The sequence below is a fragment of the Mytilus edulis genome, chromosome 11 (assembly GCF_963676685.1).
Source record: "Mytilus edulis chromosome 11, xbMytEdul2.2, whole genome shotgun sequence".
Taxonomy (NCBI): Eukaryota; Metazoa; Mollusca; class Bivalvia; order Mytilida; family Mytilidae; genus Mytilus; species Mytilus edulis.
The window spans coordinates 32,890,030-32,915,313 of NC_092354.1; the positions used below are offsets into that span (position 1 = coordinate 32,890,030).

The 25,284-nt window shown below is 28.5% G+C and overlaps 1 protein-coding gene across 1 annotated transcript; it reads right to left on the reverse strand.

Annotated features, from left to right (window-relative positions):
* Positions 1-306: 306 nt before the first annotated feature.
* LOC139494197 (uncharacterized) lies at positions 307-3,638 on the reverse strand. Its single transcript, XM_071282371.1, has 5 exons — positions 3,033-3,638; positions 2,233-2,326; positions 1,429-1,551; positions 972-1,094; positions 307-761 (listed from the first exon to the last, which is right to left on the reverse strand). Exons 1-5 carry the CDS (start codon positions 3,636-3,638, stop codon positions 307-309), a joined length of 1,401 nt encoding a protein of 466 aa, XP_071138472.1.
* Positions 3,639-25,284: the final 21,646 nt, after the last annotated feature.

Genomic DNA, 25,284 nt, shown 5'->3' on the forward strand with positions numbered 1-25,284 from the left:
TATTTAACATTATGATACATGTACTAATAATTGTTGTAGGCCAAGTAAAAAACTCCACATATGCATTCATACATTGTCACACCTAACATTATGATACATGTACTAATAATTGATGTAGGCCAAGTAAAAAAACTCCACATATGCATTCATACATTGTCATATCTAACATTATGATACATATACATGTACTAATAATTGATGTAGGCCAAGTAAAGAATTCTACATTTACATTCAGACATTGTTATATCAAAAATTCTCATATACATGTGTGTCTGTACTAAAAGTTGATGTAAGCCAAGTAAAAATTCATTGTTTTTCAAAGTACTCAAATATTCTTTGTAATATTTTCTTGTTTTTTGTCACTCTGACATCTCCTGTTTTAACTGACTTTTCTGACAGTAATGCTATTAACCCCATTTTACCACCTCTATCTACAGACATTTTCAAATGGCATAATTTCAGATTTGATTTAGCTGATTTCAGTGCCATAGCTTTTGAAATTACTTTTTCCTTTATTACTTTGGAATATGTTTTCAAATTGCACAACTGCAAATGGTACTGGTCAGGATAGTTCGGTGAAAAAGCTAAATCATCAAGGTAATTGGAAATATTTCCCTTGTCAGTTATTAATTTGAGCAATAATCTTGCATCATGGACAGCATTATGTGACTCATACTCTTGTCCTAATAAGTTATTAACTAAAAAGGACTGACGGTATGATGCTAAACCAGGAACAACCTGTTTAAACAAATTCAAAAAATCTATAAAAAAAGATATTTGTGAAGAAAATTCATTCCACATATTTAGAGAGGACAATGTATTAAATAAAACATGGCAATCAAATCTTTTAATGTTATGTCCTATTAATATAGGTTTGTCTTTAAATTCGGATATATAACTTAAAAAGTCAGTCAATCCTTCATGGGGAAGTTTGTAAGGAACCAATGAACCATTGTGATACATCTTATTACCAACTACAGTTAATCCAGTAATTCTAGAGGCTTCTGCTGATATAGGCTGGTTAGGGAAAATATAACGACTGAATATTCTGTCTACATTACAAGCTGCAATTTCAGTAATATCTGAATATCTACCTGAACAAAAAAATTAGGACAAGAAACAGTTTTTAATTTCAGATTTTCTTTTAAAGCATTAAAATTCATTCATCATAAGTTCTAAAACTGCAATTTTACGTCATGAATATATAATCAAATGTAAGAAGTGTTATTTCCCTACTAGTTCTACGTTGAAAAACTTATTTACTCAAAAGTATATTTTAAAATGACTGATTTTCATTAAAAGGGAATCTTGACATATCATTTAACAAAAAAATGTTGACCTACAGATAAGCATAAAGAATGCATATGACTATTGAGAATATCTCCTTTTCGTCAGACCAGTGATATGAGTTCTGGGCTTTCTACTTACTGAGACCAGTCGTCTCCAAATCAAAAACCACTAATGGTGCATCAGCAGTTACAATTTGGTCGCTATCATCTGGCATATTTGGTATATTTTCTATGTCATCTTTCTTCTGATCAATCTTTAAACCTGGTTTTAAAAGCAAATTTCATACTATAAAGGTATATTCATTTTAAAAGAATCAGATTTTTTTCAAAATGCTTCTTTCTTCATACTCTTATCACCAGAATGTTAGGTATGTATTTCAGATGTGGCATGCAAATGAGAATGAAATCTGTCATGTCATTCAATGACACATTTTTGATTTTTAATCCAATTGTGCAGTTAGAAAAAAGTTATAGATATATAAATACATGTATAACAAAGTCTATGACAGTTTTGGATCTTCATGTACCACTTTTTTGAAGTTATGTTATAGAAATTGAACAAAACTAGGTGTTGCAATCACACAAACATGAGCCTGTAGTTTAATGTTTTCATATTTTTCAGGTCAAGGCCTTTCATAGCAGACTGTAATGTTTACGTTTTTCTCATTGTTGAAGGGCATAGGATTGTTAATAATTGCCTATATCAACACGGCTTTAACTTTGGTTGATAGTTGTCACCTTGGTATTCATAGCACATCTCCTCAGTGTTACACCACATAGGTGCAAATTAAAATGTAAATATTCCAACATTTTTATATGTGTTGAAATCTTTCTTAAATTACCGATTGAACTTTGGTATGTTGTTCCTTCCTTCGTTTCAGACATTACTGTTCTTTTGGCTCTTTTCTTTTTCAAAAATTTCTCTTCTTCTTCCATTCCTTACTTTGGGTATTTGCTTTCTTCTTCGATCTCAGCAGGTACTTTGAACTCCATCGTATTGTCTCATTTCCTGGTGATAGTCCTATAGATGTATTTAACTGAAATTAAAGAAAGGTAATCCATATTCACATCATATATATGTGTGTCAATATCAGTACAAGACAGCAAACAGAATATTTTGTTTCTTGTCCATATGATTACTTTATACTACTTACAAAAGTATTATATAGTGTAAACATGAATATGGTTTAGATAATATGCACATTATAAAGCATCATATGATGGGCTGACTGCTTATAATGTTGTGTGAACTATATTGGTAATTAATTTTAATGATGCCTTAGCTGTACTTGATATGGCTTTTTTTTCTAAACTTAATTTTTGAAAAAGTTTTTTAATTCGTATAGATCTTGACAAATTTTATCATTATTGAGAAAAAATAATTATTGTATGGAGATAAGGTTCAGTTGACAATTTCAGCCCAGCCAACCAATCTGTGTGGATCTTGTTAATTATGTTCATTTGTTGAAAAAGTAAGTATTTCAAGGGCAATAACTTTTATAATAGGTCAATTGAGAATTCCTCCATTTTAACATAATTGAATATAATATTGGTTGAACTATTTTTACTAACCAAAGGTACTCTCTATCAACTTTAATTTAGGTTTAGTTCCCTCAAAGATGAAAAAAGGGTTAAGATGAAAAAAAAAAATTAAAGGCATCAACTCCTGTAAGAAGATATCTTCAAATGAAGGTCATGTGTGCTAGAACTGAATAAAATACAGGATTTAAATAATTCTATTACCTCTGAAATGTAATGATATCCCTCATTCTTTTGCAGTACAGCAGAGCTGACTCTGTTGTTCAGGCTGGAAGATGAGGAAAAATGTTTAGTTTTTGGAGCTTTTAAATCTATTATATTGTTGACGCTCTCATTTGCCTGTGAAGACCCTAATTTGGATAATTTATCCGACTGTGGTACCATTTGTTTTAAAAATAGCTTTTCTAGGTCTGATTTAAGTGATGCGGAAGATAAATCTTTTCCATAAGGAAGGTTTGAGTGGACATAGTTTTGTTTGTTTTTCAAATATCCACACCAATTTTCTGTGCAGTATTGGTGGTCACCATACATATGGTTGACTGTGGCATGAAAACCTTTTTCAATTCCTTCAGGATTAGCGATATTCTGTTCCAATACATATGACACATTCTTAACTATTGATTCTGCAACCATCCCTGACAACTCTCTATGCTTTGACTTTAAATCGTTTACTTTTTTTATTATATTGTGTTTTATATGTTTTTTGTCAATGATTTTGACCATTGAGGAATTTGGCATTAATAATTTTGCCCTGTCAAAACCAGTAGAGTCGTCATCACCTACAACCTGTGAAATTACTGTCTTTGTCATCTAGTCCTTTAAGCATTTCTACCACCATATCTGGCTCCATACCCTAAGAAAAAAAATTGCAAGAATGTATACCAGAAATTGTCTCTCTTGTATATATTTATTCAAACAAGAGAAAACAACCTATGGACAAGTAATATGAAGAATTGTATCCATAATCTGGGTTTCTTATGTTTAACATCTTTTAATGTACCTATTACACATATGCTTGACCAAATAAAACAACGAATTCATGAACAAATTTTTCAAGAACAGAATTCATATATTCTTATATTACAGAATCATCAAAGTTATCATTTTTTCAAAATTTTTGTTTTTCAAATAAACGGGCAAACCAATTGAATATGTTAAAAGATAGTGCAAAACTAAGGCTAAGTGCACACAATCTTGAAATTCAAAGAGGTAGATACATGCAAGTCAACAGAGAAGAAAGGTTGTGCAAATAATGTCACAATAAAAATATAGAAGGCGAAAAACATTTTATCTTGCACTGCACAAAATATGAATCACAAAGAAATGTTCTTATATCAAAATTGTCCTATTGTAAAAATTATGATAAACAATCCAAAACTGAGGATGAATATATCAAACTACTACTTAATAGCAAGTGTAGAAAAACACTTAGATTAATATCATCTTTTATTAATCAATCATTTGAATTAAGGAAAAATGTCCTTATAAATGAGTAATATGAACAATTTGAAGCTATAACATACAATATACTTATGTCAGTAATATCTTCTTATAAATTAACCTGTATATATATTGATATATTTATAACAGCACATTTCATTGTTCAAAATGTGCCCAATGATATGCTATGTAGTATTGTTTAATTGCTGCATCATCACTGTTTGTATACTAGTTGTATGGGCCTTTGCCAATTATTGTAATTGAGTTTGTGCCAATAAAATATTTGTATATATTTATTTGTATAAATAGGGAAAGTTTAAAAATGAGTTATCTCCCTTTGAACAGAACTCTATTTTAAATAAAGTATTTCATCAAAAATTCAATGATAATAAAAGGACTTTAACTGAACAAGGAGAAAAGCTAAAATCAGGAAAATATAATTTGACCTTATTTCTAAGTTCTGTGAAAGTTACAACTTCTATAAAAAGATGACAATCCCTATATATATAATTCAAAATACACATCTGAGCTTGTGAATGACAGTACTTGTAATTTTGATGTGTACAATGTCTGTATTTTTTATAATTTATTTCAAAGTCATAATTTTGCAGTTGTTTTGAAAACTTAATTATGAACATCTGTGTTATATAATGATGTTTGATTTGTATTTTTGGGAGACTACCTTAGCAGATCCACTCCAATTTTTTCTACATTGATGTATCCTTGGAATCATCTCCTTCGATTTGGCCTTTTCACATATTTTACAGGAGGAAATTCTTAATCGATGATCCACCACTTTTCCTGTTTTCGTCCCTATCAAAGTTGAAACACCTGTAAATAGTTCCAAAAAAAAAATATCCATGCGTATAAACTTATTTTTGTAAACAGGGTAGTCGTCCATGCATATAAACTTATTTTTGTAAACAGGGTAGTCGTTGTAAGAACAACAGTAATCCCTCTTTGTCATAAATGCAAACCAATGTAATGTTATCGCAACCACTTCAAGGTTCATTTATGTGATTCAGAGTTTAGTGTACTTCCATTTTCACTCAACTAGTATGGATAATGGTTAGGAGACCAGCTAAATCCCAATCTGCTGTGATAAAGAATTATATAGGTGGCCTTGGGCTGTATTTGCTCTTTAGTCATGTTGTTGTCTACATGACACTTTTCCTATTTTAAATCTCAATTTTATGTTCGACAAACAAAATGTTGTCTATGAAATTTCCTATGGACACATACTTTTTTCAATCTATATTAATTAGCTAAGTTATTGATAATTAGGAAATCCAAAATCCAGGTCAGTGGAATATTTATAGATGTAGCATCTCAATTGACTTCATTTTGTACATAATTCAATAGTAATAGTTTATGAGTATTTGTACAAGGAGGAAATTACTTGTCAAACCATATATACCTGACAAACTATTGTAGGATCTACCAGAGCCTTTCTTCTGCCAGCATGTGTCGGTTGATACAGATATACCTGTTTTTGTTTCACCATTTTCCTCTGCACAAAAATACATATATTAAAATCATTATAATTAAGAGAGAAAATGTTTCAAATCAATGGACCATGCCCAAATAATCTCCAAGGAAAAAAATGTCAAGGCTTCTTAATCATTTTAATAATTAAATTTAAACGCTGGTTCCATTTTGAAAAATCTAATGACCTTTGTCTACATTCACTTCAAAGTCTGTATAAGATGTAAAAATGGTGAAGTTCCTTTTTTTTTCAATTTTCATATTAAAATTATAATACATATAGGTGAACTTTTTTTAAGTATTCAATTTTAAATTCAAGTAAATCTTAAAATAAGTAACAATGCAACACAGATGTCCAGTTTAACAGAAGCTTGTATCTGGCTAATTTAAATGTTAAACCTGTAAATGACCGGTTTATTTCTTCTTGTAATATATATCTCTGCTCGTGCTTCTATAGCAGTTCCAGTTTCATTTTCTCTCTCTTTTAATGCCTTGAAATCTATGCTATGTATGTTGAGTACAGACAAAAAGTTGCTCAACTGTGTTCCTCCGATGCCGGAATGTATCATACCTGGATATTTTGAAATATAATGAATTACATGTATCATGATTATGAGAACTTTATATGTAATCATTTAAATCTGGACACATTTCAACTTTTAGTTGCACTTAAAAAGCATAAACCCACTTTTTTCATTCATATTAAATTCAGCATAGTGAACATGTATGTATTTGCCTGCCCCAAGTCAGAAGCCTGTAATTCAATCATTATTGTTTTTTTATGTGTTACATATTTGTTTTTCGTTCATTTTTTAAATAAATAAGGCTGTTACTTTTATCGTTTGAATTGTTTTACATTGTCATTTCAGGGCCTTTATAGCTGACTATGCAGTATAGGCTTTGCTCATTGTTGAAGGCTGTACAGTTACCTATAATTGTTAATATCTGTGTCATTTTGGTCTCTTGTGGAGAGTTGTCTTATTGGCAATCATACCACATCTTTTTTTTATATTCAAACATACCCATGAAATTATGGCATATAATACACATGTATAAAAAAAAATTGGGATCTCTTAGACATTAGGATGTATATTGAATCCATGAAGAATCATCACACTGGCAAACCGCCCCATTTTTTCACTTGCACCACTTTCTGAATTGACCAAATAAGATTTACCAAATGGCCTCACTTGTGAAAAAGAATTGAAAATGGTTTGTTTAACTTGCACCATTTATGAAAAGGGTAAAAATCACTCTGAAATAAGGTCTGTCAACTCGCCCCACTTGTGAGAAATAGATTAATCCTGATGAATTAAGTATTGTCAACTCGCCCTACTTGATTAAAAAGATGCAATCCTGTTGTATATTTATCATGTTCCCATCCCACTAGTTAATAAAATTAATATCTATGAAAACATTAGATAAATAAATATTGACTCTGTCATGTCTGTGGTTAAAGTTTGTATTTGTATTTTATATTTGTATAATATAATGTTACTTATATATGGATGTAGCTGGTCTTCCAGTAAACATGGTAAATATTACATGTAATCTGCAGTAAACGTTCCTCAACTTCATAAATTAGGCGAGATACTGGGTTCTGTGAAGGGATGTCATCATTGCTCAACATACCACATCTTCTTATATTTAATTTTTGTTGAAATAAAGCATAAAGAAGTGACTATCAGTATTTCTTTGACTTGAATGCCAACAAAAGTTGGAGAGTTAGCAGACATCATCACATGAAAATTATATACATCTAGCATTTGCCTTTTTCATTAAGTTGGACAAGTTGGCCGACGGAACATTGACATGATTGACAGGATTTAAGTTAACACGTTTCACAAATGGGACGATTTGTTCTGCTCAATGAATATCATTACAATTAAAACCTGGTAACGGGAACTGATGTCCCTTGGCCTTACTGTTATAAACATAAAATTAAACATTTTTAAATGCATGTTAACCTGTAGCTAACTAGTGTTGACATCAAATACACCTATGCCTCTCTTGTTTTCACCAGGGTAATGCGTCTTCCCTAATTTAATTTTGTTTGAACGACCACATATTGGTCTATGGCAGACAATATACAAAATTCCTGAAACGCCATAGCATCTAACACCTCTGGCATCGTGCAAATGAAGGGGTTTGTTACACCCGATACAGCTTTTCAGCTGACTAGCCAAATACTCTAATTCACACAGGAATCTACAATGGTCTAGGGGGACAAGATCAGATGGAATATATTCATTAAATAAATCATCTCTGTCATGTTCGTGATAGCTTTTGTTGGTTTCAGGAGGATATCAGTGGTTGCAGTTAACGCAAATTTTTTTATCATTTGCCATCTTATTGTGAAGATGTACGAAAAGTGGCCAAGGACTTTATGGAACACAGTGCCCTTAAATTCACAAACAATCGTCAGTTAAAATGTAAAGATTTTAAAATTGACCGAAATCCCTTTGAAAATTGTGTGGCTGGACTTTCATCAATGATACATCGTCATAAACCACCAACTCCATTTCGTCGTTTACGTGACAAGCATATTTAGGGGTTGTTTCCTTTATGTTATATATGTTACTGTTTCAGTCACGTATAAGACTTGCACAAGCCATGTTTATTTACTTCAAGATATATCTTATTTTTTCACGGTTTGAATAATAACAAGTTCATCTTCATCATTCCCTTAAGTCCTTGATGACTTGTCACAACGTAGATACAAGTATCTTGTCTTAGGGAGGGATAAATCCTACTTTGTAAAGAATCACTCTGATTCAAACAAAAAATTCTCTGAAACTGATATTATCAAGATGCTTGATTTCTTGATTGACAACATATTTGTTACGTTCGGAGGACGTGTTTTTCAACAGACTGTCGGCATTCCAATGGGAACAAACTGTGCCCCTCTACTCGCCGACTTGTTTCTTTATTATTATGAGGCTGACTTCATGCAGGAACTTCTTAGGAAGAAAGACAAGAAGTTAGCAATATCCTTTAACTCTACTTTCCGCTATATAGATGATGTTCTTTCACTAAACAATTCAAAATTTGGTGACTATGTGGAACGCATTTTTTCAATCGAACTAGAGATAAAGGATACTACAGATACAATTAAGTCGGCTTCATATCTTGACTTTCATCTAGAAATTGACAATGAGGGTCGGTTGAAAACAAAACCGATTTAAGGTAACATCAAATACAATTATCAAAAAACTGTCAAATTTACTGTCAAATGTGCAAAAAAAACAATACACCTAAGGTAGGTTGGGTATACATTCTATGCAAATATCTATAAATTATGGTCGATTTAAGGAAAATCTACATGAATTTCAAAAAAACGTGGTAAAATTTACTGAAAAAAGTGGCAATTTCCTAATTGATTGATTGATTGTTGGTTGCTTAACGTCCAGTGGTAAATATTTCATGCATATTCAGGACGAGAACAAGTTCACAATAAATACTATAGGTAGGTTGATACAATAGAGGCCATCTGGAATGATGGTCAGGGAAATTTGAATTTGAAATATCAAAATAGTCAAATTTACAGTCAAATGTAGAATAAAAGACATAAAGCTGAGGATTGTTATTGTTTATATCTGATCCAACTGTAAGTACGTATACACATCACAAATATAATCTTGATCAAATGACTGATTTAAGATAACATCAAATAAAATTATCCAAAAAATTGTCAAAATTACAGTAAAATAAGACAAATTATCAATACACTGATGGCAGGTATTAAACATTCGATACAAATATCAATGAAATATGGTTGATTTCTAAAAATATCAAAATAGTTGTCAAATTAACAGTCAAATCTAGAATTAAAGGTATAAAGCTGTTGCAAGATATTGTTTATATCTTATCCAACTGTAAGTACACATCAGAAAATTATCTTGATCAAATGATCGATTTAAGGTAACATCAAATAAAATTATTCAAAAAATTGTCAAAATTACAGTAAAATGTGACAAATTATGAATACACTGATGGCAAGTTTCGTGAACATTCTATACAAATATCAATGAAATATGGTTGATTTCTAAAAATATCAAAATAGTCAAATTTACAGTCAAATGTAGAATAAAAGACATAAAGCTGATGATTGTTATTGTTTATATCTGATCCAACTGTAAGTACGTATACACATCACAAATATTATCTTGATGAAATGACCGATTTAAGGTAACATCAAATGAAATTATCCAAAAAATTGTCAAAATTACAGTAAAATGTGACAAATTATCAATACACTGATGGCAGGTTTGGTGAACATTCGATACAAAAATCAATGAAATATGGTTGATTTCTAAAAATATCAAAATAGTTGTCAAATTAACAGTCACATCTAGAATTAAAGGTATAAAGCTGTTGCAAGATAATGTTTATATCTGATCCAACTGTAAGTACACATCAGAAATTATCTTGATCAGATGACCGATTTAAGGTAACATCAAATGAAATTATCCAAAAAATTGTCAAAATTACAGCAAAAATGTGACCAATTATCAATACACTGATGGCAGGTTTGGTGAACATTCTATACAAATATCAATGAAATATGTTTGATTGCTAAACATATAAAAATAGTCAAATTTACAGTCAAATGTAGAATAAAAGACATAAAGCTGAGGATTGTTATTGTTTATATCTGATCCAACTGTAAGTACGTATACACATCACAAATATTATCTTGATCAAATGACCGATTTAAGGTAACATCAAATAAAATTATCCAAAACATTGTCAAAATTACAGTAAAATGTGACAAATTTTCAATACACTGATGGCAGGTTTGGTGAACATTAGATACAAATATCCATAAAATATGGTTGATTTTTAATTACAGTCAAATGTAGAATAAAAGACATGAAGCTGAGGATTGTTATTGTTTATATCTGATCCTACTGTAAGTACGTATACACATCATAAATATTATCTTGATCAAATGACCGATTTAAGGTAACATCAAATAAAATTATTAAAAAAATTGTCAAAATAACAGAAAAATGTGACAAATTATCAATACACTGATGGCAGGTTTGGTGAACATTCGACACAAATATCAATAAAATATCGTTGATTTCTAAAAATATCAAAATAGTTGTCAAATTTACAGTCAATTCTAGAATTAAAGGTTTAAAGCTTTTGAAAGATATTGTTTCTATCTGATCCAACTGTAAGTACACATCAGAAAATTATCTTGATCAAATCAAATGACCGATTTAAGGCAACATCAAATAAAATTATCCAAAAAATTGTCAAAATTACAGTAAAATGTGACAAATTATCAATACACTGATGGCAGGTTTGGTGAACATTCGACACAAATATCAATAAAATATCGTTGATTTCTAAAAATATCAAAATAGTTGTCAAATTTACAGTCAATTCTAGAATTAAAGGTATAAAGCTTTTGCAAGATATTGTTTATATCTTATCCAACTGTAAGTACACATCAGAAAATTATCTTGATCAAATGACTGATTTAAGGTAACATCAAATAAAATTATTCAAAAAATTGTCAAAATTACAGTAAAATGTGACAAATTATCAATACACTGATGGCAGGTTTGGTGAACTCTATACAAATATCAATGAAATATGGTTGATTTCTAAAAATATCAAAATAGTCAAATTTACAGTCAACTGTAGAATAAAAGACATAAAGCTGAGGATTGTTATTGTTTATATCTGATCCAACTGTAAGTACGTATACACATCACAAATATTATCTTGATCAAATGACCGATTTAAGGTAACATCAAATAAAATTATCCAAAAAATTGTCAAAATTACAGTAAAATGTTACAAATTATCAATACACTGATGGCAGGTTTGGTGAACATTCGATACAAATATCAATGAAATATGGTTGATTTCTAAAAATATCAAAACAGTTGTCAAATTAACAGTCACATCTAGAATTAAAGGTATAAAGCTGTTGCAAGATAATGTTTATATCTTATCCAACTGTAAGTACACATCAGAAATTATCTTGATCAAATGCCCGATTTAAGGTAACATCAAATGAAATTATCCAAAAAATTGTCAAAATTACAGCAAAAATGTGACAAATTATCAATACACTGATGACAGGTTTGGTGAACATTCTATACAAATATCAATGAAATATGTTTGATTGCTAAACATATAAAAATAGTCAATTTTACAGTCAAATGTAGAATAAAAGACATAAAGCTGAGGATTGTTTTTCTTTATATCTGATCCAACTGTAAGTACGTATACACATCACAAATATTATCTTGATCAAATGACCGATTTAAGGTAACATCAAATAAAATTATCAAAAAAATTGTCAAAATTACAGTAAAATGTGACAAATTTTCAATACACTGATGGCAGGTTTGGTGAACATTAGATACAAATATCCATAAAATATGGTTGATTTCTAATTACAGTCAAATGTAGAATAAAAGACATGAAGCTGAGGATTGTTATTGTTTATATCTGATCCTACTGTAAGTACGTATACACATCACAAATATTATCTTGATCAAATGACCGATTTAAGGTAACATCAAATAAAATTATCCAAAAAATTGTCAAAATTACAGTAAAATGTTACAAATTATCAATACACTGATGGCAGGTGTGGTAAACATTCTATAGAAATATCAATGAAATATGGTTGATTTCTAAAAATATCAAAACAGTTGTCAAATTAACAGTCACATCTAGAATTAAAGGTATAAAGCTGTTGCGATTAATTGTTTATATCTGATCCAACTGTAAGTACACATCAGAAAATTATCTTCATCAAATGACCGATTTAAGGCAACATCAAATAAAATTATCCAAAAAATTGTCAAAATTACAGTAAAATGTGACAAATTATCAATACACTGATGGCAGGTTTGGTAAACATTCTATAGAAATATCATTAAAATATGGTTGATTTCTAAAAATATCAAAATAGTTGTCAAATTAACAGTCAAATCTAGAATTAAAGGTATAAAGCTTTTGCAAGATATTGTTTCTATCTTATCCAACTGTAAGTACACATCAGAAAATTATCTTGATCAAATCAAATGACCGATTTAAGGTAACATCAAATAAAATTATCCAAAAAATTGTCAAAATTACAGTAAAATGTGACAAATTATCTATACACTGGTGGCAGGTTTGGTGAACATTCGACACAAATATCAATAAAATATCTTTGATTTCTAAAAATATCAAAATAGTTGTCAAATTAACAGTCAAATCTAGAATTAAAGGTATAAAGTTTTTGCAAGATATTGTTTATATCTTATCCAACTGTAAGTACACATCAGAAAATTATCTTGATCAAATGACTGATTTAAGGTAACATCAAATAAAATTATCCAAAAAATTGTCAAAATTACAGTAAAATGTGACAAATTATGAATACCCTGATGGCAGGTTTGGTTAACATTCGATACAAATAACCATAAAATACGGTTGATTTCTAAAAATATCAAAATAGTTGTCAAATTAACAGTCAAATCTAGAATTAAAGGTATAAAGCTGTTGCAAGATATTGTTTATATCTTATCCAACTGTAAGTACATATCAGAAAATTATCTTGATCAAATGATCGATTTAAGGTAACATCAAATAAAATTATTCAAAAAATTGTCCAAATTACAGTAAAATGTGAAAAATTATGAATACACTGATGGCAGGTTTGGTGAACATTCTATACAAATATCAATGAAATATGGTTGATTTCTAAAAATATCAAAATAGTCAAATTTACAGTCAAATGTAGAATAAAAGACATAAAGCTGAGGATTGTTATTGTTTATATCTGATCCAACTGTAAGTACGTATACACATCACAAATATTATCTTGATCAAATGACTGATTTAAGATAACATCAAATAAAATATCCAAAAAATTGTCAAAATTACAGTAAAATAAGACAAATTATCAATACACTGATGGCAGGTATTAAACATTCGATACAAATATCAATGAAATATGGTTGATTTCTAAAAATATCAAAATAGTTGTCAAATTAACAGTCACATCTAGAATTAAAGGTATAAAGCTGTTGCAAGATAATGTTTATATCTTATCCAACTGTAAGTACACATCAGAAATTATCTTGATCAAATGACCGATTTAAGGTAACATCAAATAAAATTATCCAAAAAATTGTCAAAATTACAGCAAAAATGTGACAAATTATCAATACACTGATGGCAGGTTTGGTGAACATTCTATACAAATATCAATGAAATATGGTTGATTGCTAAACATATAAAAATAGTCAAATTTACAGTCAAATGTAGAATAAAAGACATAAAGCTGAGGATTGTTATTGTTTATATCTGATCCAACTGTAAGTACGTATACACATCACAAATATTATCTTGATCAAATGACCGATTTAAGGTAACATCAAATAAAATTATCCAAAAAATTGTCAAAATTAAGGTAAAATGTGACAAATTTTCAATACACTGATGGCAGGTGTGGTAAACATTCTATAGAAATATCAATGAAATATGGTTGATTTCTAAAAATATCAAAACAGTTGTCAAATTAACAGTCACATCTAGAATTAAAGGTATAAAGCTGTTGCGATTAATTGTTTATATCTGATCCAACTGTAAGTACACATCAGAAAATTATCTTCATCAAATGACCGATTTAAGGCAACATCAAATAAAATTATCCAAAAAATTGTCAAAATTACAGTAAAATGTGACAAATTATCAATACACTGATGGCAGGTTTGGTAAACATTCTATAGAAATATCATTAAAATATGGTTGATTTCTAAAAATATCAAAATAGTTGTCAAATTAACAGTCAAATCTAGAATTAAAGGTATAAAGCTTTTGCAAGATATTGTTTCTATCTTATCCAACTGTAAGTACACATCAGAAAATTATCTTGATCAAATCAAATGACCGATTTAAGGTAACATCAAATAAAATTATCCAAAAAATTGTCAAAATTACAGTAAAATGTGACAAATTATCTATACACTGGTGGCAGGTTTGGTGAACATTCGACACAAATATCAATAAAATATCTTTGATTTCTAAAAATATCAAAATAGTTGTCAAATTAACAGTCAAATCTAGAATTAAAGGTATAAAGTTTTTGCAAGATATTGTTTATATCTTATCCAACTGTAAGTACACATCAGAAAATTATCTTGATCAAATGACTGATTTAAGGTAACATCAAATAAAATTATCCAAAAAATTGTCAAAATTACAGTAAAATGTGACAAATTATGAATACCCTGATGGCAGGTTTGGTTAACATTCGATACAAATAACCATAAAATACGGTTGATTTCTAAAAATATCAAAATAGTTGTCAAATTAACAGTCAAATCTAGAATTAAAGGTATAAAGCTGTTGCAAGATATTGTTTATATCTTATCCAACTGTAAGTACATATCAGAAAATTATCTTGATCAAATGATCGATTTAAGGTAACATCAAATAAAATTATTCAAAAAATTGTCCAAATTACAGTAAAATGTGAAAAATTATGAATACACTGATGGCAGGTTTGGTGAACATTCTATACAAATATCAATGAAATATGGTTGATTTCTAAAAATATCAAAATAGTCAAATTTACAGTCAAATGTAGAATAAAAGACATAAAGCTGAGGATTGTTATTGTTTATATCTGATCCAACTGTAAGTACGTATACACATCACAAATATTATCTTGATCAAATGACTGATTTAAGATAACATCAAATAAAATATCCAAAAAATTGTCAAAATTACAGTAAAATAAGACAAATTATCAATACACTGATGGCAGGTATTAAACATTCGATACAAATATCAATGAAATATGGTTGATTTCTAAAAATATCAAAATAGTTGTCAAATTAACAGTCACATCTAGAATTAAAGGTATAAAGCTGTTGCAAGATAATGTTTATATCTTATCCAACTGTAAGTACACATCAGAAATTATCTTGATCAAATGACCGATTTAAGGTAACATCAAATAAAATTATCCAAAAAATTGTCAAAATTACAGCAAAAATGTGACAAATTATCAATACACTGATGGCAGGTTTGGTGAACATTCTATACAAATATCAATGAAATATGGTTGATTGCTAAACATATAAAAATAGTCAAATTTACAGTCAAATGTAGAATAAAAGACATAAAGCTGAGGATTGTTATTGTTTATATCTGATCCAACTGTAAGTACGTATACACATCACAAATATTATCTTGATCAAATGACCGATTTAAGGTAACATCAAATAAAATTATCCAAAAAATTGTCAAAATTAAGGTAAAATGTGACAAATTTTCAATACACTGATGGCAGGTGTGGTAAACATTCTATAGAAATATCAATGAAATATGGTTGATTTCTAAAAATATCAAAACAGTTGTCAAATTAACAGTCACATCTAGAATTAAAGGTATAAAGCTGTTGCGATATATTGTTTATATCTGATCCAACTGTAAGTACACATCAGAAAATTATCTTCATCAAATGACCGATTTAAGGCAACATCAAATAAAATTATCCAAAAAACTGTCAAAATTACAGTAAAATGTGACAAATTATCAATACACTGATGGCAGGTTTGGTAAACATTCTATAGAAATATCAATAAAATATGGTTGATTTGTAAAAATATCAAAATAGTTGTCAAATTAACAGTCAAATCTAGAATTAAAGGTATAAAGCTTTTGCAAGATATTGTTTCTATCTGATCCAACTGTAAGTACACATCAGAAAATTATCTTGATCAAATCAAATGACCGATTTAAGGTAACATCAAATAAAATTATCCAAAATATTGTCAAAATTACAGTAAAATGTGACAAATTATCTATACACTGATGGCAGGTTTGGTGAACATTCGACACAAATATCAATAAAATATCTTTGATTTCTAAAAATATCAAAATAGTTGTCAAATTAACAGTCAAATCTAGAATTAAAGGTATAAAGTTTTTGCAAGATATTGTTTATATCTTATCCAACTGTAAGTACACATCAGAAAATTATCTTGATCAAATGACTGATTTAAGGTAACATCAAATAAAATTATCCAAAAAATTGTCAAAATTACAGTAAAATGTGACAAATTATGAATACCCTGATGGCAGGTTTGGTTAACATTCGATACAAATAACCATAAAATACGGTTGATTTCTAAAAATATCAAAATAGTTGTCAAATTAACAGTCAAATCTAGAATTAAAGGTATAAAGCTGTTGCAAGATATTGTTTATATCTTATCCAACTGTAAGTACATATCAGAAAATTATCTCGATCAAATGATCGATTTAAGGTAACATCAAATAAAATTATTCAAAAAATTGTCCAAATTACAGTAAAATGTGAAAAATTATGAATACACTGATGGCAGGTTTGGTGAACATTCTATACAAATATCAATGAAATATGGTTGATTTCTAAAAATATCAAAATAGTCAAATTTACAGTCAAATGTAGAATAAAAGACATAAAGCTGAGGATTGTTATTGTTTATATCTGATCCAACTGTAAGTACGTATACACATCACAAATATTATCTTGATCAAATGACTGATTTAAGATAACATCAAATAAAATTATCCAAAAAATTGTCAAAATTACAGTAAAATAAGACAAATTATCAATACACTGATGGCAGGTATTGAACATTCGATACAAATATCAATGAAATATGGTTGATTTCTAAAAATATCAAAATAGTTGTCAAATTAACAGTCACATCTAGAATTAAAGGTATAAAGCTGTTGCAAGATAATGTTTATATCTTATCCAACTGTAAGTACACATCAGAAATTATCTTGATCAAATGACCGATTTAAGGTAACATCAAATAAAATTATCCAAAAAATTGTCAAAATTACAGCAAAATGTGACAAATTATCAATACACTGATGGCAGGTTTGGTGAACATTCTATACAAATATCAATGAAATATGGTTGATTGCTAAACATATAAAAATAGTCAAATTTACAGTCAAATGTAGAATAAAAGACATAAAGCTGAGGATTGTTATTGTTTATATCTGATCCAACTGTAAGTACGTATACACATCACAAATATTATCTTGATGAAATGACCGATTTAAGGTAACATCAAATGAAATTATCCAAAAAATTGTCAAAATTACAGTAAAATGTGACAAATATTCAATACACTAATGGCAGGTTTGGTGAACACTAGATACAAATATCCATAAAATATGGTTGATTTCTAATTACAGTCAAATGTAGAATAAAAGACATAAAGTTGAGGATTGTTATTGTTTATATCTGATCCTACTGTAAGTACGTATACACATCACAAATATTATCTTGATCAAATGCTCGATTTAAGGTAACATCAAATAAAATTATCCAAAAAATTGTCAAAATTACAGTAAAATGTGACAAATTATCAATACACTGATGGCAGGTTTGGTGAACATTCGATACAAATATCCATAAAATATGGTTGATTTCTAAAAATATCAAAATAGTTGTCAAATTAACAGTCACATCTAGAATTAAAGGTATAAAGCTGTTGCGAGATATTGTTTATATCTGATCCAACTGTAAGTACACATCAGAAATTATCTTGATCAAATGACCGATTTAAGGTAACATCAAATAAAATTATCCAAAAAATTGTCAAAATTACAGTAAAATGTGACAAATTATGAATACCCTGATGGCAGGTTTGGTTAACATTCGATACAAATAACCATAAAATATGGTTGATTTCTAAAAATATAAAAATAGTTGTCAAATTAACAGTCAAATCTAGAATTAAAGGTATAAAGCTGTTGCAAGATATTGTTTCTATCTTATCCAACTGTAAGTACATATCAGAAAATTATCTTGATCAAATGACTGATTTAAGGTAACATTAAATAAAATTATCCAAAAAATTGTCAAAATTACAGTAAAATGTGACAAATTATGAATACCCTGATGGCAGGTTTGGTGAACATTCGACACAAATATCAATGAAATATGGTTGATTTCTAAAAATATCAAAATAGTTGTAAAATTAACAGTCAAATCTAGAATTAAAGGTATAAAGCTGTTGCAAGATATTGTTTATATCTTATCCAACTGTAAGTACACATCAGAAAATTATCTTGATCAAATGATCGATTTAAGGTATCATCAAATAAAATTATTCAAAAAATTGTCAAAATTACAGTAAAATGTGACAAATTATGAATACACTGATGGCAGGTTTGGTAAACATTCGACACAAATATCAATCAAATATGGTTGATTTCCAAAAATATCAAAATAGTCAAATTTACAGTCAAATGTAGAATAAAAGACATAAAGCTGAGGATTGTTATTGTTTATATCTGATCCAACTGTAAGTACGTATACAAATCACAAATATTATCTTGATCAAATGACCGATTTAAGATAACATCAAATAAAATTATCCAAAAAATTGTCAAAATTACAGTAAAATGTGACAAATTATCAATACACTGATGGCAGGTATTGAACATTCGATACAAATATCAATGAAATATGGTTGATTTCTAAAAATATCAAAATAGTTGTCAAATTAACAGTCACATCTAGAATTAAAGGTATAAAGCTGTTGCGAGATATTGTTTATATCTGATCCAACTGTAAGTACACATCAGAAATTATCTTGATCAAATGACCGATTTAAGGTAACATCAAATAAAATTATCCAAAAAATTGTCAAAATTACAGTAAAATGTGACAAATTATGAATACCCTGATGGCAGGTTTGGTTAACATTCGATACAAATAACCATAAAATATGGTTGATTTCTAAAAATATAAAAATAGTTGTCAAATTAACAGTCAAATCTAGAATTAAAGGTATAAAGCTGTTGCAAGATATTGTTTCTATCTTATCCAACTGTAAGTACATATCAGAAAATTATCTTGATCAAATGACTGATTTAAGGTAACATCAAATAAAATTATCCAAAAAATTGTCAAAATTACAGTAAAATGTGACAAATTATGAATACCTTGATGGCAGGTTTGGTGAACATTCGACACAAATATCAATGAAATATGGTTGATTTCTAAAAATATCAAAATAGTTGTAAAATTAACAGTCAAATCTAGAATTAAAGGTATAAAGCTGTTGCAAGATATTGTTTATATCTTATCCAACTGTAAGTACACATCAGAAAATTATCTTGATCAAATGATCGATTTAAGGTAACATCAAATAAAATTATTCAAAAAATTGTCAAAATTACAGTAAAATGTGACAAATTAGACAAATTATGAATACACTGATGGCAGGTTTGGTAAACATTCGACACAAATATCAATCAAATATGGTTGATTTCCAAAAATATCAAAATAGTCAAATTTACAGTCAAATGTAGAATAAAAGACATAAAGCTGAGGATTGTTATTGTTTATATCTGATCCAACTGTAAGTACGTATACAAATCACAAATATTATCTTGATCAAATGACCGATTTAAGATAACATCAAATAAAATTATCCAAAAAATTGTCAAAATTACAGTAAAATGTGACAAATTATCAATACACTGATGGCAGGTATTGAACATTCGATACAAATATCAATGAAATATGGTTGATTTCTAAAAATATCAAAATAGTTGTCAAATTAACAGTCACATCTAGAATTAAAGGTATAAAGCTGTTGCGAGATATTGTTTATATCTGATCCAACTGTAAGTACACATCAGAAATTATCTTGATCAAATGACCGATTTAAGGTAACATCAAATAAAATTATCCAAAAAATTGTCAAAATTACAGCAAAAATGTGACAAATTATCAATACACTGATGGCAGGTTTGGTGAACATTCTATACAAATATCAATGAAATATGGTTGATTGCTAAACATATAAAAATAGTCAAATTTACAGTCAAATGTAGAATAAAAGACATAAAGTTGAGGATTGTTATTGTTTATATCTGATCCTACTGTAAGTACGTATACACATCACAAATATTATCTTGATCAAATGACCGATTTAAGGTAACATCAAATAAAATTATCCAAAAAATTGTCAAAATTACAGTAAAATGTGACAAATTATCAATACACTGATGGCAGGTTTGGTGAACATTCGATACAAATATCCATAAAATATGGTTGATTTCTAAAAATATCAAAATATTTGTCAAATTAACAGTCACATCTAGAATTAAAGGTATAAAGCTGTTGCAAGATATTGTTTATATCTTATCCAACCGTAAGTACACATTAGAACATTATCTTGATCAAATGACCGATTTAAGGTAAGAACCAAACATTATATACATATATGTATTTATTATGCAGTTGTTGAGTCCACCCTCCTCAGTGACCATGACTTTTTAACAAATGAAGCAGCATACTGCATAATTGACGGACAAGAAAGACATAAAACCAATTTATCCAAATTATCCATATTATCTATATCGGAATAGATATTTTTAACTTTTTGCAAAAATTTAAATCTCAAATCTTTATTTTTTGTACATGTAAATAAAAAATGCTCTTCATCATCTATTTTATTTAGACAACAATGTTGACATAAACGTTCTTTTTTTTATATTTTTGTATCTACCCCTTTCAATTTCCAAAATATGGTCACTCACCCTTAATTTAGTGATTTTTTTTTTTCCTTATTTCAGTTATTTTCTTTAAGTAAATAAGGCTCAGTTTCATATTTCTTTTTGAATTTACTATAGATAAATAATTTATTATTTTGTGTTTAAGAATTTAATTTTTTAAAGAACAGCTGTTTATAGTTTTCTTGCACAATCTCTTTCATGTGTTTATTCATTTTATATTTTTCTTTTATAAAGTCAATATTTTGTATATCAGATATATTTAAATTATTTTCATGAGTTATATTTTTTACAAAGGTATACCAAGAATAGGTTCCTGTTTCATCCAACAGTTTAGCTGTGCAATATGCATCATATAACAACGGATTAATTTCTGTGTTAGATACGCTTGCCATATATTTTAGTGCTTGAACCTTTACATATACATCTATTGGATATTGTCCTAACTCTGCCCTTGATGCAATGTTTACTGCTTTTTTACTTAAACCTAAAATTAATTTGCAAAATTTTAAACTCACCTTTTGAATAAAGCTATTATCAATTGATGTTAGTAAATTAAAATCTTTATGATTATTTATTGCTCTACTCTGAGATCTTAATATTTTTTCATAGTAGTCCATATACCAAATTTCTGAGTTATACATTAAAATAGGTTTTATTAAAGATTCAAACAGTTTTTTATGTATATTTATAGGTATATTTTCTATATTATTCAAATATTTAAACAAACTGAATAGAACTTTTGTGCCTTTTTTTGATAGTTCCATATGTGATGTATGGAATTTACCAGAAGCCTCTATAATATTACCTAAATATTTATATTTTAATACTTTTTCTAATTTATAACCATCCAAAGTAAACTCTGCTTTAGTGTATGGTATGTTTTTTTGTTGAAATACTATCACTTTAGTTTTATTTATGTTGATTGACAACTGCCATTTTTTACAATAGTTACTTAATTTCTCTAACGACTTCTGTAAACCCTCTGCACTTTCAGACAATAAAAGTAAATCATCGGCAAACATAAGACAACTTAATGACATGTTATTGAGATTTACTGGTTTACAGTCACTATCAAAAATTTCGAGAAGGTCATTTATATAAATATTAAAAAGATTTGGGCTGAGGCTGTCACCCTGTTTCAAGCCTCTATCTATAAATACTGAATCAGATATGTTTTCTTTATATTTTACTGAAGCTTCAGTGCATTCATACAATTTTTTTATACACTTTATATAATTTAGGTCTCATATTATCAGTCTTGATCAATTTATATAGAAGGCCTAGTCTCCAAACTGAGTCAAATGCCTTCTTCAAATCTACAAAACATCCAAATAAATTTTGGTTTTTATTATTTATATATTTATTAATAACTGTTTTTAAAATAAACAAACTATCTGAAGTTCTATTATTCTTTCGGAATCCAAACTGTGCTGGATTCATGTTATCTTCAAAAATTATTATCAACCTGTTATTTATAACAGAATTTAATATCTTACTTAAACAATTCATCAGGGAAATACCCCTATAATTAGCTGGATCAAGTAAGTCTCCCTGTTTAAAAATAGGTATTATATATGATTTATTCCACTGATCTGGATAAATTGAACTATCTAATATTAGATTAAAGCATTTTGCTAATGAAGTTAGCATTACTTGACTACTGTGTTTTATTATTTCATAACAAATTAAGTCTGGGCCAGTACTTTTACCATGCTTTAGTGATTTTATAACATTTTTTATTTCAGATATTTTAATAGAGTTATCTGTTTGTTTTTCATTTAATTTTTGTTCCCCGTTTTCTACCTCTTTAGATATTAATTTTTTGAAATTTTCATCTATTTTATCCGGTTCTCCTTGTGTTTTAAAGTGTTTAGCTAGCAGATTAAGATCAAAAAGTGGTGAATCATTTGAGTTTGTTTCTCTTTTATTAATTCCTTTTAAGATATTCCAAAATTCCTTACTCTCTGTAGGAGACAGATTTTTAAGTTTATTTAATATGTTTTGTTTATACTGCTTTCTTTTAAATTTATATGCTTTTTTCAAAAGTTTACTATAATGAAAAAAATTTAATTTCAAGTTTTGGTCAAAGGGAGATAATTTTAGTTTTCTGCCCATCTTTTGTACAGTTTTTCTTAATTCCAGATATTCATTATCTGTCCATGGTGCTTTAATTTTTTTCTTTACCTTTTTAAAACAATTTTTTATCATACACTTTTCTGATAGATTAGTATAAATATTATATATTGCATTACTTGCAAGATTTATTCCTTCTGATGTTTTCTCAAATTTGTTCGTCTGAAACCTGCCTATTTCTTCATATATATCTGATTTAGTCAGTTCCATTTCCAACAATTTTTTAGAAAGTTTAGTCCATTTATAATTAAACTTTTGTTTTATATATTGGCTTTGAAGTTTACTATATAGTACATGAAGGAAGATTCACATAAGGTGTATTATGCACCAATGAGAACAGTTGTGCCATAAGGCCATACGATTGCGGACTTATGCTGGAAAGTTTTGTTTTTCTATTACACATAAAAAAATCTTGAAAATTTACTAACTTATGACTTGGTATAACTGATATAACTGATTAGTCATCTAATCAATTCATACAGTTATTAACACACACTTTCATTGGAATAAATTCTTTTAAAGCCAGATTATCAAGATGTTATTGCAGGTTGTTGCAAAAAATGCATCCCGACAGTTTGTGAAGCAGAATATTTCATTCCTGGTATCTATGATGAGTTTTTTTTCAAACCATTTTCAGAAGCATTTTTTTCAGTTCTAACAAGACATACCTGCAATTGACGTTCAATATATCAGATCTTATATTTTGCCCTGTGTAGGACATTTAGTATCGTCTATTTTAAAAACGACGTGCATAAGACTAACATATTCAATGCAAACAAACAGCTTTACAGTCAGTGAAAAGGTTATTGAGGTTTGTTTAATATTTGTGTATACAAAGACAATTTTAATAATTTAAATAATTGTGAAATCAGAAAAAAAAAAACTACAATAAAACATTAGTTAGTAGGAAAGTTGCTTCTTTTATGCTTTACTTAATAAAAACCGGCTGTGAAAAAACTAAAATTAAATTATGAGAATGATTCTGATGACGATAATGTGTCTGACTACTGGTTTTGAAGTTCTAGACATTTCTGTAAATAATGACAATAAAAAACGTATCCCGATGCTACATATAGTTTTAATGTACCTTATCCTGAAACTGTTACTAAATCTACCCAGTATGATGAGACGGACTTTCTTATTCATGACGTAAAAAGGAGTTAAAACCCATGGATACAGAACAAAACCGGAACACCGAAACATTAAATAAAGGACCCAATATACATAATATTCACTATGCATTAAAAAAAATGTATGAAAGGCTAGAGCATATGTACATCAATGAGATCGTTCTGTACTTAAAACATTTTTCATATGAATTCATGACATTAATGAGTCTACACTGTTGTTCATTCAATCTCGGGTATGCTCACTCGGTACCGTAGCTAAATTTTGCGTAATGGTTACAGCACTATGTCTTTTTTTTTTAGCCCTATACAGTTATCATTATCACTGAACTAGTACATATATTTGTTTAGGGACCAGCTGAGGGACGCCTCCTTGCTGACAACGCTTCTTTATGTATTACCTCTTGCTTTTTAAAGACATAAAAGATGTGGCTTGTTTTTTTCGTAATGCTGAAGTTGGTCAAAGTGCACCACCTCTCCCTTGAAGTTTCCTAGGTATATGTCCATGTTATTCAATTTTCCTTTGTAGTTCTTCCCATTCGGGAAGAATATTTGTTTCATTTCTGCCAATACTTGCACTGGATTGTAATTCATTTATTCATGTGTACAAGTACTTTCGTGTTCTGTGGTGCCCTTTTGAAGCACATACTTCTTAATGGAGAATATATAGTTTTGGTCTTCGATGCTGTTCAACTTTGCACTTGTTT